This window comes from Rhinocladiella mackenziei (assembly GCF_000835555.1).
Source record: "Rhinocladiella mackenziei CBS 650.93 unplaced genomic scaffold supercont1.10, whole genome shotgun sequence".
Taxonomy (NCBI): domain Eukaryota; kingdom Fungi; phylum Ascomycota; class Eurotiomycetes; order Chaetothyriales; family Herpotrichiellaceae; genus Rhinocladiella; species Rhinocladiella mackenziei.
Genome location: NW_013550595.1, coordinates 175,878 through 188,930, shown reverse-complemented (window position 1 = coordinate 188,930; position 13,053 = coordinate 175,878). Strand labels below are relative to the sequence as shown.

General features: G+C 49.4%; 4 protein-coding genes across 4 annotated transcripts; 3 read left to right on the top strand and 1 right to left on the bottom strand.

Annotated features, from left to right (window-relative positions):
• Positions 1-339: 339 nt before the first annotated feature.
• On the top strand, positions 340-3,261 carry Z518_10749 (uncharacterized protein; the record flags this gene model as incomplete). Its single annotated transcript, XM_013411580.1, has 2 exons — positions 340-398; positions 498-3,261. 2 exons carry the CDS (start codon positions 340-342, stop codon positions 3,259-3,261), a joined length of 2,823 nt encoding a protein of 940 aa, XP_013267034.1.
• A 4,047-nt stretch (positions 3,262-7,308) lies between these two features.
• On the bottom strand, positions 7,309-8,647 carry Z518_10748 (uncharacterized protein; the record flags this gene model as incomplete). Its single annotated transcript, XM_013411579.1, has 3 exons — positions 7,309-8,121; positions 8,241-8,289; positions 8,352-8,647. The coding sequence occupies 3 exons, from the start codon at positions 8,645-8,647 to the stop codon at positions 7,309-7,311; spliced, it is 1,158 nt and encodes a 385-aa protein (XP_013267033.1).
• A 789-nt stretch (positions 8,648-9,436) lies between these two features.
• Positions 9,437-10,467, top strand: Z518_10747 (uncharacterized protein; the record flags this gene model as incomplete). The annotated part of the gene is made up of 2 exons (XM_013411578.1): positions 9,437-9,792; positions 9,846-10,467. The coding sequence occupies 2 exons, from the start codon at positions 9,437-9,439 to the stop codon at positions 10,465-10,467; spliced, it is 978 nt and encodes a 325-aa protein (XP_013267032.1).
• A 651-nt stretch (positions 10,468-11,118) lies between these two features.
• Z518_10746 (glutathione-disulfide reductase) lies at positions 11,119-12,801 on the top strand (the record flags this gene model as incomplete). The annotated part of the gene is made up of 6 exons (XM_013411577.1): positions 11,119-11,267; positions 11,323-12,157; positions 12,206-12,435; positions 12,488-12,613; positions 12,660-12,720; positions 12,769-12,801. The coding sequence occupies 6 exons, from the start codon at positions 11,119-11,121 to the stop codon at positions 12,799-12,801; spliced, it is 1,434 nt and encodes a 477-aa protein (XP_013267031.1).
• Between the last annotated feature and the right edge of the window lie 252 nt (positions 12,802-13,053).

Genomic DNA, 13,053 nt, shown 5'->3' with positions numbered 1-13,053 from the left:
GCGGAAATGTTACTAGGAAAGGGCGAGAGTTTCCACAAGGTAGGGTCTCAAAAAGGAACGGCTCAATCTGGCCGATGGGAACTGTTTTGATACCGTTGAAGAAACCAGTCGTACCGCGTCAGGCTGTGACAGAAAGGACCCCAAACGCATGCCTTCAGGCTGCATTCAACAACCACGCGATGCGAGGCTTGGCGCGTTAGAAAGAACTAAACCAATTTAGGCTGCCATATGTTGGTTTTGTCTTCAATACTTTCATCTATATCCTGATGATCGTCATTTGATGTTGTATTGTCTGCGCCTCAAAGCGCCATAAAGGATGTTTTTATCTAGCCTAGAGTCATGGATACATACACATTCGCAACATCGCCTCAGATCGATTTTCCAGTCTGTGTGAAGATGTAGGTAGGATCTGCCTGCTGACCAGAGCTCCCTCAAATGTGTCTCCATCGGCCGATGATCCACGTTTATTGAATTAGATGTGCTGATTTAGGAACTAGTAATACCCTGGAAGGCAGACAGACTCCGGTTCCGTATTCTATCTTGCTCAAACATCCGGAGATCCGCCACATAGGCTCAGTTCAAAGTCCTACTTCAGAGCTCTACGTAACCGCTCAAATATGGGCCGAATCCAAGCCGTTGGGAGTATCTATGCAAACACCCCATATCTTTTTTAAGAACAGCCGAACTTGGAACAAGTGGCTGGAACTTCCGGTACAGATCAAGGACTGTCCAATTTCCTCACAAATCGCCATTACTATCTGGGACATTTCTCCATGCCCGAACAACGGTAGCATCGACCACAGTGTGCCATTTGGGGGAACCACGATTCCTCTGTTCGACAATGACGGTACTCTACGGAAAGGTCGGCAAAAGTGTAAAGTCTATCGACACAAAGTTGCTGATGGTCAACTCCCCTCAAGTACTCCGCATATTCTGAAACCGAAAAGACGAAAACGAAATGAGGAACTCCCTCCCGTCATTCCAGAGGAAGAGGAACTCGAAAGACTTGAGCAGCTTTTCAAGAAACATGAAATGAATGAGATCCCACAAAACGACTGGCTTGATCAATTGGTTTTCCAGACAGTGGGCAAGAAAGCACGGGAAGTGGATGAAGCGGCGAGGAAACGCTCCGCCCTGAACAAGGCTTCCAAACGAAAAGCGTCTGAGGCCGAATCGAGAGGCATTCAGAATGGAGTTGTCGATGGCCAGGCCGAGTCGGATCAAGAAAGTGGTCCAGATGACGAGACGGATGATGAGCACTTTACCCTGTACATTGATTTTCCGCGATGGGACTTTCCGGTCATTTTCGAGGACCATCAATATGAACCTTCAAAATTGATGAAAGAGTTTCAAAGCACCCCTTCGGCCTCTCTTGTCGGAGCAAAACCTCCACCCGAAGTCCGATATGGTCCTGGCATAGCAGCCAGGACATCAGTTGTCGATGACGAGGATTATCCTCTCGTCCAAATTTTCGACCCCGAACAGTTCCAGCGGGAAAATCCCTGCGAAACCAAACATCGCCGTCTCGTCCGCAGCGACAGAAATGCGTATTTCGACAGTGACCAGAAGCCGAATGCGAAATTGAGGGACGAACTCAACGAGATTCTCTCCTATGGACCTACTCAAGAGCTGAGTCCACAAGAGAAGGATGTCGTTTGGACGTTCCGACGTCATTTGAGTCGTGACAAACGGGCTCTGACGAAAGTGGTCAAAGCTACAGACTGGAGCAATCCGAACGAAGCTCGACAAATGGCAGAGCTGATTCCGAGATGGGCCAAAATCGACGTCGATTCGGCTCTGGAACTTCTTGGTCCCACGTATGACAGCCCTGTTGTTCGAGCCTATGCCGTCGACCGACTCCGGCAAGCCGGTGATGCTGAGCTACAGCTGTATCTTCTTCAACTTGTTCAAGCCTTGAAGTTTGAGAAGCACGATAAGCAGGAGGAAGGCCTGCCGGCTTCATCCTTGGCGAAATTTCTCATTGACCGTGCTGTGAACAACTTTATCCTGGGGAATTATTTGCACTGGTTTTTGATGGTTGAGTGCGACGACCAGGGTCCGGATTCCAACGCCGCAAATCGAAAACTGTTTGCTAGAGTGGAGTACTATTTCATGGTGGAGCTGGAGGAGCGTGATCCGGAGCAGCGCAAAACGTTGTTGAGACAAGCTGAAATGATCGCGGTTCTATCAAGAATCAGCAAGGAAGTTGGATTCAGTCGGAGCAATCGGATACACAAGATCGAGTTACTCAAGAAATACCTGGCCGATCCCAAGAACGACCTGATCAAAATCGAACCCCCAATCCCTCTACCCCTGGACCCAGAGATCGAGGTAAGCGGGATTTATCCCGAAGAAGCCAGTGTTTTCAAATCATCGTTGTCGCCGTTGCTTCTTAATTTCAAAATTGCCGGCAAAACCGATGGTTCAAGCTCTTCGGCACCGGGTCGACCACAATCTCGGGGGAAATATCCCATTATTTTTAAGACCGGAGACGACCTCCGACAAGACCAGCTGGTCATACAGATTATCACGTTAATGAACAACCTGCTTCTCAAGGAAAATCTTGATCTCAAACTTACCCCTTATCGCATTCTCGCCACCTCGCCGTCCGCCGGGGCCGTTCAATTTATTCCATCAACAGCGATTTCGGCCATCTCTGCAAAATACAAGGGATCCGTGCTCGCCTATCTACGGGCCAACAATCCTGATGCGTCGGGGCCTCTCGGGGTCCGCAAAGAGGCCATGGACACCTATATCAGATCATGTGCTGGATACTGCGTAATCACTTACATTCTCGGTGTGGGTGATCGTCATCTCGACAATCTCCTCCTCCAACCGTCCGGACACTTCTTCCACATCGACTTTGGCTTCATCCTCGGACGTGATCCGAAACCCTTTGCTCCCCTTATCAAACTCTGCAAAGAGATGGTGGAAGGTCTAGGCGGAACAACATCTCCGCAATATGCTCAGTTCAAGCAACATTGTTTCACCGCATATACAACCCTGCGCAAATCCAGTTCTCTGGTCTTGAATCTATTCAGTTTGATGGTGCAGAGCTCGGTCCAGGATGTCAGGCTGGTAGAAGAGCAGATGGGAGGTATTGGAGGTGCTGTGGGCAAAGTGAGAGAGAGGTTTAATCTCGATGTCAGTGAAGAAGAGGCTGTAAGGTTGTTGGATCAGGTGTTGGCTGACAGTGTCAACGCTGTGTTTGGGGTGGTCATTGATCGACTGCATGAGTTTGTTCAGGGCTGGAGAGCTTGATATTGCATGTTTTGCATCATAGTGGCGCCCGAGTGCAAAATGCAGTACGATAGAGGATGTGCCATAGCTCAACACCCAGAGCCATAAATGTCATATCAATCGGTATTGCCTGCTTTGCGGCAGTGGTACATCAAACAAAGCAAGGTCATATTAGGCCATGAAGAACAAAATGGGGCAAAGTGTAAACGCCGGTTATCATTGTAAGGGCATCGCATAATATTGTATCTCCAACATACTCCATATCGACACTGTACTTCAGTAGTTAGTACGACTTTGGTCTCCTACAAATGGTCGACAGGGACATCAAATAGTAGCTGCTACTGTGTAAATGAAGACGGTGCACGATCAACTTAAATTGGACCTGAAGACTCGTACATATTGTTGTCCGAGATGCCCATGAATATAGCTGGTCGACCACAAGTACATAGTATATTGGATGGAGGACCCGAGGTATGTCGTTTTCATCCTTTGCAAAGGCTCCATGCTTGATTGCCGCTTTGGAAGTAACGCACGATTGCTGCTCGATCCAGGAGCGGCAAGATGTTTGATTCTATGTCTTCGACTCGGCATGGTCCATGCCGTAGCGTCGCAGGATCTACAGTTACGTGTATCACGTGATTCATTCCACGTCTCTACCCGTAGCTCCGTTCCACGCCTGCCGCTTGTACCGCATCAAATCTCCGGGACTTCAGTGCTCAAAAGTACGCCGAAAAAATGAATTTCGTAGCCCTGGGTGCCGAATTCTTGGCGGGAATCTGCCCTATTTCACTCTGTTCTGAACCTCCCTCCTCATTTGATCCTTCTTCATACTTGTGAGTTACCTTTGATCGCGCATGATGAGTCCCCGACATGCTAACCGTGTTTCTAGACCTTGTGGGAGCGACTCAGCTCAAGAAGTGAGTTCGCTATGGCGGTGTCCCTGCATTGCACAGCGCGGTGGAGATCGTCATTAAGTGTCCTTCGGTATGTTGTCGTCTCATGGTTGTCGGGATTTGCAAAGCTAACGACTTCTCAGGGGCTCTTATCCGCGTATTTTTTGGCTCCTTAAACCTTTTCATCATTGGATTTGCCTTGAGCAAAGCTTTGGAGAAGAGATTGTAAATAAATATGATCGTGCGTTGTGCTTTCCGAGTTTCGTGTCGCACAATGCAGATGAAAATTTGTGTAGAAGGCGTGGAAGGAGAGCTGAAGACCGCCCAAAGAAGCGTACAAAGTTGTAGTTTCGAGGTATTGATGGTGTTTCTGTCTAATGAGACGTGCCTCATTCTCGTCAGAGTCGAAGGAGTCTCGGTCCGTCTGGTGTTGCTTTGCTGTTGGGGCTCCATGCCACAAATTTCGAGTTGTTGCAGGCAGCTCTCCAAATCTGTTTGCGAGATTTGAAACACACTGCGGTGAGTTTTTGTGAGCATTTCACACATTACCAACATGCCCAGCACTCCTAATGAACACATAGGATTGTTCAATCGCTCCGCTCAAGAAGAAATGACCTAATTCCAACAGAAGTTTCGTGTTATGGCGCATCCACGGGCTACCGAAACTGCGAACCAGATTCCACACCTCGCAAGAGCTCTCTCCCGCAAGCCTCGAGAAAAATACAAATGATCACATTGATCCAAGTCTGTCTATTCAGACTCTACATCCCCAGTCTCCTTCAATGGCTGTAAGCAAAGATACAAAATTACTTGTTTCACCGAGTGGTCAAGCTGCTCGATGCCACTTTGCGTGGTTCGAGATCAGAATGTTCCCCCAAGGCTTCACACATGTTTCCATGCGCCGCAATAATGACCCTCATTTTTCCATCTGAGCGGAGTAAGAACATGGGCCTACCGTCTCCCTGAATTCGGCCTCGTTTCTGTCCCGAAAGATACTGCGACCGCTCCGCTAAGGAAGTGTTGGACTCAATCATACATCACCCATCAAAAGATCGGACACGCCGACTCTTGATCCACGATTACAACACATTGGCCCTGGGCTAGTCCTCGGCGAGGGAATCATTAATGCGTATTCTCTCTTTCCACCTAACTTACGCTTCCTTTCTCCCGGGCAAGACCTAAGTGATGGAGGTGAAATGCTCTCCGTACACGATCGCAGTGTGTCGTTGCACAGAAAACGACCGTGTAGGCCAGGCCTAGAGCGATCTAAATCGCCACTGCATAATGCCCAACTGAAAGTTATCGATAAACCATCCTACATGTTCGCGTACATCTAGGGGTCATCCAATTTGATCCAAGTTGGGCCCTATTGTGTCCGATGGTAGTGGGATGTTATATTGCATCTAACGAAAGCTGGTACCTACCATATGCAGTGATTTGCCAGTCATGTTGTCGCCTTGCAGTGGAGCCAACAGGGACCAACAAGTCTTTGAAGAAATGATCCTTAACGATAGCTACAGGAGACTGCTTGGGATGGTGGATCCGGTTGTCAAGTGCACTGTCTCTGACCATTTCATTGGCTCATGTTTTCCGACCATACTTGAGAAATTGTTTCTACGGGATTGTTCGTGATACGCGCTCTCCGGACATGATGGCGTGGCCGTGTCCAACCGGAACCTCCCAACGGCAAAGATGGAAACGGCATGAGAAGCAAGAGGGATTTTGCAGCACGGCAATGAGGCAGCTTTATTACCTAGCCTTAAGTTCGTCGAGCCACAGACTCTCTCAAGGAGAATAGGCACTTCACCGCTGCTAGTCTCCGGCAAAAGGTCACGATCAAGCCCGCCGATGTAAACGGACATGGTATCCGGAAGTACTCCCTTTGTCAATGCTGTTGAGCTGGAATACCTTGGCTAAACCCTCCAGTCGAAGTTTTCAATGATCAGGATTTGGGGGACAAATTCTGCAGATCACTGCTCAGAATTGGGGTAGTCTAGTGGCCGAGCGCACGAGAATATGAAGTGATCAATTTTCCTGGTTCAGACTGACCAATGGGTCCAGCCGAAGGGAGCAAAGGATTTATCGGTATATGGGCTGGCCTAAACCTGGAGGTGTATGGTTGTCAACTTATGAAGCTGACCCTGGAAGTGACATTCCGCTGATTCCTGGAGATATTGGGAGACTAAGGCCGTGCTTTACAGTGGAGGGGAGATGCGAAATGCTGAAAACACACTTTGAGGCCACCTTCTATCCAGACGCAGACGAGTTCAACTACCTTGGCGATCTACAAAAGCCAGCTGTCGCCATCAATGCAACCGCTAGAACTGAAACGATTCCGAAGCAAGGCTCTTCCTAGCTCAAATCACGTTTGGTTGACCCCTTTTCTACCCTATATCCTGAATAGGAATGATAGCCCGTTTTCCAAGAGCGGGAAACTGGCTCCTGTTCAACAAGATTCTTCTGGAGCGGGTTTCTGGTTTTGTATGGTATCGGGGTGGAAAGAAGTCTTAAGATCCTACGAATACAGACGGTTTGGTAAGTCGTGTCACACTTCTCTGGATGGGGCGTATCCAGAACTCCACGAGAGATGTCAAAGTGTGGGAAGAAAGAATACGTGCTCATTGAAGCGATCCTGCGCCGATAATGGAGAGGATAAGTGAAAGTCGCCTGTTGCCAGAACCTGCAATGGCTCGTTATAAGTCCTTTTCACCATTCTAGCATGAATAAACAGCAGCGTCGATTATTTGGGTCTTGACTTCATGGAGCGTAGTGTCTATACGAAACTTCTGAGGGTAGTTGTCTTCGATAGTTGGGATCCCACTTTGGCAGAAAGCTCTTCACGTCATACTGCAACGATCAATAGGAGATTGGACATCTTTAGATATTGGCGCAGGAACTGACAACTCATAGCATGGTCCGTCAAAGCGTCGATCCATTTGATCATCAGAATTACAATCTACGCTGGGCCTGCTACATCTTCTATCAATGCATCATGTGAGTCTTGGGTACGATTCTCGACCTCCGTCTATATTTTATTTTATTACTAATACGGGATAAATGCTTCGCATAAAGGCCTATTGTACAATCCATGATACGTAACGTGCATATCCGCCAAGGCACGCGTCGCTATACCGCCGCTAGTCTCTTCAGTCTGTTAAATGTCCATTCATGTCTGTTAAGGACACTCAGTCATAGAAGGACTCGGCATAGGCATTGAAATTTCCGGCGTGACACCGGCACCCTTTTCAGTACCGACCCATTGGTGGACTCTCTTCAAGGAGTTGTGCGCATTGGAATAGGTATCGTCCGGAACATGCCAATCATCGTCACTATCGACACCGTCATCATCCTCCAAGCTTGGCCATCCTGCAGCACTGCACATTCCCATCAGACGTTGGAGAGCCCATTGCATGTCCAAGAGTTCCACGCTTGGTAAGGGCAGGTTCGTGGGGTCGTTGGTGGCGAAAGTGAACTTCTCTCCAGAACAAATGTGACGAAGGCGCGGGTGGGAGCCTTCCCTCTCAACGCGAGTCAAACAGTATCCGTCTGCGACGAAATCCAAGCCTTCTGATGATGTGGGTTCCGTAAGCAAATCAATCTGGCTACCAATGTCGTATTTACCCGGGACATGCCAGAAGAATTGAACAGTAAGCTTCTTACGATCGTGTGAAAGGTTCAGCGGCTTCAGTGCGAACACCCCCCGATTCCACATATCATGTGCGTCGGGCGAGAGAGAGATGAGATTAAAGCATGGTTCAATACCAATCTCAGGATTCTCAGAATCTGGAAAGACCGTATTTTTCCATTTGTTGACCCGGTCCTTGTCCCAAAAAACGCGTGAAGATTGCCAAAACCCAGGAATCGCATTAGAGGTTTTATTTCGACCAGCTCTCGGGCGTGGGTCGAGCACAGAGTGGGGGAATATATGGGCCACCTGAGGATGTGGTCTTCTCGTCAGGACGCATCTGTAATCATCGCGCTCTCGGCACTGTGTATACGGTTAGACAGGAGTATTCTGAGGGACCGGACAACAGGGACTTTGCGTTGTCCGCCGATGGCTGTGCATCAGAATTCAGCTTGCGCCTCTTTGGACCCTCTGAACGTCACGAGCCTGTCTCTGATCCTGGGAATTCTGAATCCGGGAATCGCTGACTCCCTGTTAACAGTGAGCACATCCACAATGCCACCTCGCTTTGGCGTAAAATCCTGGCGACTCACATTGCATTGCTATGGCAGAGACCGGATTCTCGGAGAAAGTAATTGCTTCCTGTTCCCATTTGGCGATAGCTTCCAGGCGGTTCATATCGGCGAGCTGACAACAAGCCCAGAAGGCAGGAGTGACGGGATGGTTGTCGATTACATTCTTTAATTTGGGTCAAGACCTTGGTGCGTTCTGGTGAACGTATGTTGTAATCCTCATTATTGAAGCCAGCAGAACCCGTTCCAGAAGCAGGAGCCTTGCCTTTTTGTCTCTCGGGGCTTTTAGTGGTTCCTTTGTTTGACGAGCCAGCCATTTGAAGCGGTTGTGTGCCCTCAGAACCCAGTGGATATTGGAAGAGGAGCAAAGCTTGGCAAATAAATTCTACGTCCCCAAGACTCGTGGCTCTCACGTGACTCTGGATAGAGTCGGGTCGCTCCGTCCTGATTTGTGCTGAGGTGGCCTCTCTGTTGCAAGGGCCTGGTGAAGGAGAAGGAGAAGGAAAAGGAATCTTCGGCGGCCGACAGGTGTGTTGCTTCGAGGACGAAATCAGTCTTGGGACACAAATCGGTCCTCAGAGTCCTCGAAGTGCAAAGGTGTTAGTAGTTATCTTTGCTCTTTGCGAGGATGAAGAATCCATCTAGTCCATCATGTCAGTCGGGACCAGTCTCCCTTTGTCTTGTCCACCTAGAACCAAGAGAAGTTAGCATCTTGGCATTTCGGAAGAGTACCACCAAATTCGGCGGGTGTTGGTGATCATGTCCTTGCTGGCGCTTTACTCTCTACCAACCTTTGACTAATCACATGAGTTAGTTTCGGATTCGGCTCTTTGTTTATGGAGAACCTACTAACCTAGGCACCTCGATAGAGGGCTGGCCCCCGCATCAGCTTTTTAAGTCTCCCCCCAATTCTATCCAACCGCGGCGAGTGCGGATTGATCTTGAACCGAGGGTAATGGACATTGATGAAAACAATTCATATTCCAGTCAATCCGAGATTCAGGGCCCAAAACATGATGGTATGCTGACAATATTTGAGTAATCTCTCAAGCATACTCTGCTTTCTTCCTCCAACTCTTCCAACTCCATCGCGTGCTACATTCAATATGCCTCGAGCTCCACGTCCGCCTCTGAAAGTTCCTGATTCCTATGCTTCGCTCCCTTGCCGTCATATCAGAGTCTCCCACGTCCCAGCCTCGTCTCCAACTCCGACACCGGTGATTTTGATCACTTTGAACAGACCAGAGAAACACAATGCTTTCACAGATGTTATGCGAGAAGACCTGGAGCGGGTATACGAGCTCCTGGACATTGATGAGCGTGTCAAGGTAGTTGTCTTGACTGGCGCAGGAAGGAGCTATTGCGCAGGAGCGGATCTCGAGATTGGGTTCTTGGGAGCCAGGGATGAGAAGGGAGAAATCAAGAACCCGAAAACAGAACGCGACGTAGATCACAGAGACGGGTAAGAAACCGGCTGTGCTTACGAAGAAAGACATTGAGGCTGACATCTCGCAGTGGTGGACGAGTTTCTTTGGCGATACACCATTGCTCAAAACCGACGATCGCGGCCATCCAAGGCGCGGCCGTTGGCGTCGGTATCACCATGTGCTTGCCGGCCTGTATACGGATCGCATATGCCCAGGCCAAGGTCGGATTCGTTTTCAGCAGACGGGGACTCATCATGGAGGCATGCTCTTCTTACTTCCTCCCACGATTGATTGGTCATTCAAGAGCACTACACCTGACCACTACGGGCATGGTCTATCCAGCGGACCATCCCCTGTTCGGCACTCTCTTCTCGGAGACTTGTCCAACGCCAGAAGCGACTCTGTCACGAGCACTCGAGCTGGCGGATGAGATCGCTAAGAACACATCGACGGTCTCGACCAAGATGATGAGAGAGCTCATGTACAGAGGCCCAGACAGCGCTGAAGGTGCTCATCTTCTCGACTCGAGGATCATCCATGGCATGTTTGGTAGCAAGGACAACATTGAGGGAGTGGAGAGTTTCCTGCAGAAGAGACAGGCCAACTTTACCGGTCAGGTCCCTCGGAATGCGCCGAACGGGTATCCATGGTGGCAGCAAATTGATATTGGCGACAAGGGAGAGGACACACGAGCCAAATCAAAGCTATAGATCTGACGTCAGGATTTCATTTTCGATACATGACATCACTTTGTTGCAATGCTGTCGCATGTCGATGTTTGCCAAATTCCAATTTGGGGAGGATGCCCCGATGAGGACAAAACGAACGTATCATTAGGCCTTGTGAGACCTGCAGCTAGACTAATCGCTCCCGTGCCCAGCTCGCCTGGTATTTGAGATATTCGAGCGTCATGACAATTGGGGCGTCCTGCATGATTTGATAAGCAACCAGAGTCCCGGCCGTGGGGGAAGGCCCGAGACGTTGACGGCATTGGCGGAAATATTCTGAGGGCTCATGCCGCCGAAGGATTTCTCCCGCACCGGATCACATCATCAATTTTGACCATTTTCGCTTGTGGCAGATCTCCAGTACGTACATTTGCGTTTCATGGAGGATTCTCGTCTTTCTTTTAAAAATTCCCCCTCTCCCTTCTTACTTCTTCTCCTTTCAGTGACATGTCAGTCGGCCCCAATCGATTTCTCAGGCAGTCCGCTTCTTCGATTCGCTCCGGCACTTTGACCCTGGCAACTCGACGATCCTCCAGCATTGAACCATTTCGACCCGACCCTTCCTCCTCCTCCCACGCCTCGGTGTCACGACTAGTCGGCCTGTCCAGACAGTTTTCCTCTTCTTCCTCAAATATGGCTCCGGTCGCGAAGCAGTATGACTACATCGTCATTGGAGGAGGATCAGGGGGAAGTGGTGCCGCCCGCAGAGCCAGTGGATGGTACGGCGCCCGGACATGTATCATTGGTGCTGGGATGTCTGGGGGCTGCTGTGTGAACGTCGGGTAAACTACTTGGCCGTCGCCATCGTGGGGCTGTGTCCTGACTGACTCATCTCAGATGTGTGCCCAAGAAGATGACATGGAACTTTGCATCCATCAATGAAGCCATGAAGGCGGGCCAACATTACGGCTACAAATACGGAGATGGCAATTCGTTTGACTTTGCGAGCTTTGTCGAGAAAAGAGATGCTCGAATAAAAGTGCTGAATGGAGCGTATGAGAACAATTGGGCCAAAGAAGGAATCGAATTGATCCATGGCACAGCAACATTCGTGGGAGAACATGAAATGGAAGTGAAATCCAACGATGGAAGCGAACCGTTCCGAGTCACGGCACCGCACATCACCATTTCAACGGGCTCATACCCGACGATCCCGGCCAACATCAAAGGCTCAGAATACGGAATCACGTCCGACGAATACTTCTTGATCAAACACCTGCCGAAGAAGATGGTGTTCGTCGGAGCCGGATATATCGCAGTCGAGCTTGCCGGAGTGATGAATGCGATTGGTGTTGAGACGCATATGTTTATCCGAGGCAACACTTTCTTGAGAAAATTCGACCCGATGATTCAGGAGACCATGACCAAGCACTACGAAGACTTGGGCATCCATGTGCACCGGAATCATCCGGGAATCAAGGAAGTCATTCAACTGAACCCAGCCCAGGATGAGTCCGATCCGCGAGAGAAACAACTCAAGCTCATAATGAATGACGGGACGGAAATGATGACCAACGAGCTGTTATGGGCCATTGGACGGACTCCTGAGACACGGGGCCTTGGTTTGGAGAACATCCCCATCCAGCTCGATAAAACTGGTCATATTGCAGTCGATAAATTTCAAAACACGTCTGTCAACGGTGTCTACGCCCTAGGAGACGTCACGGGCCAAGTATGTAAACCTGCTGCCTCCGCCCCATGCTTCCTAACCTCTCCCCAGGTCGAACTTACCCCGGTCGCCATCGCAGCGGGCAGAATATTGGGAAATCGCCTTTTTGGACCTCCCGAGATGAAGAATTCTTTCCTCGACTATGACAAGATTCCGTCCGTGGTGTTTTCACATCCAGAAGTCGGAACTACTGGTTTGACCGAGCCGCAAGCCATCGAAAGGTACGGCAAGGATAAAGTCAAAATCCATCACACCAAGTTTTCGGCCATGTACTACGACGTGTAGGTGTTGGACCATTCCAAGTCGCGAGCAGAGAGACTGACGTGATTTCAGATTCCCACCAGAGGAAAAGAAGAAAGAGCCGACAGAATTCAAGCTCGTGACGATACTGCCTGATGAGAAAGTGGTGGGACTGCATATCTTGGGCAAAGGCTGTGATGAGATGATGCAAGGCTTTGGGTAAGTCTGGTGGCTTTTCTGACGAGATTGACGCTGACCAGGCTAGACTTGCCGTCAAGATGGGCGCAACAAAGAAAGACTTTGATAGCTGTGTGGCCATTCACCCGGTGAGCAACCTTTTCTTCCCTAAATCTAGCATATCTGACCGTCAATAGACCAGCGCAGAGGAATTGGTGACTCTGAAATAGGGCCAAGAATCTTGATCAGACTCACTCCATCTCGCTCGAGGCTATAGATAGAGGCTGCAGCAAGTATGAGAGATAGATTATACGAGGACAAGCATCTCGTAGTTGTGTAAAAGCGGCAGGAATACTTCTGTATAGATTTTCCGACCCGGAAAAAAGCCGAGAAGATACGGACGTTGATGAGATGAATGCTGATTGGTGACTGGCTTAACGTCTTGACCTTTGGATTTCGACCCATCCACGTGAATCTGCCTG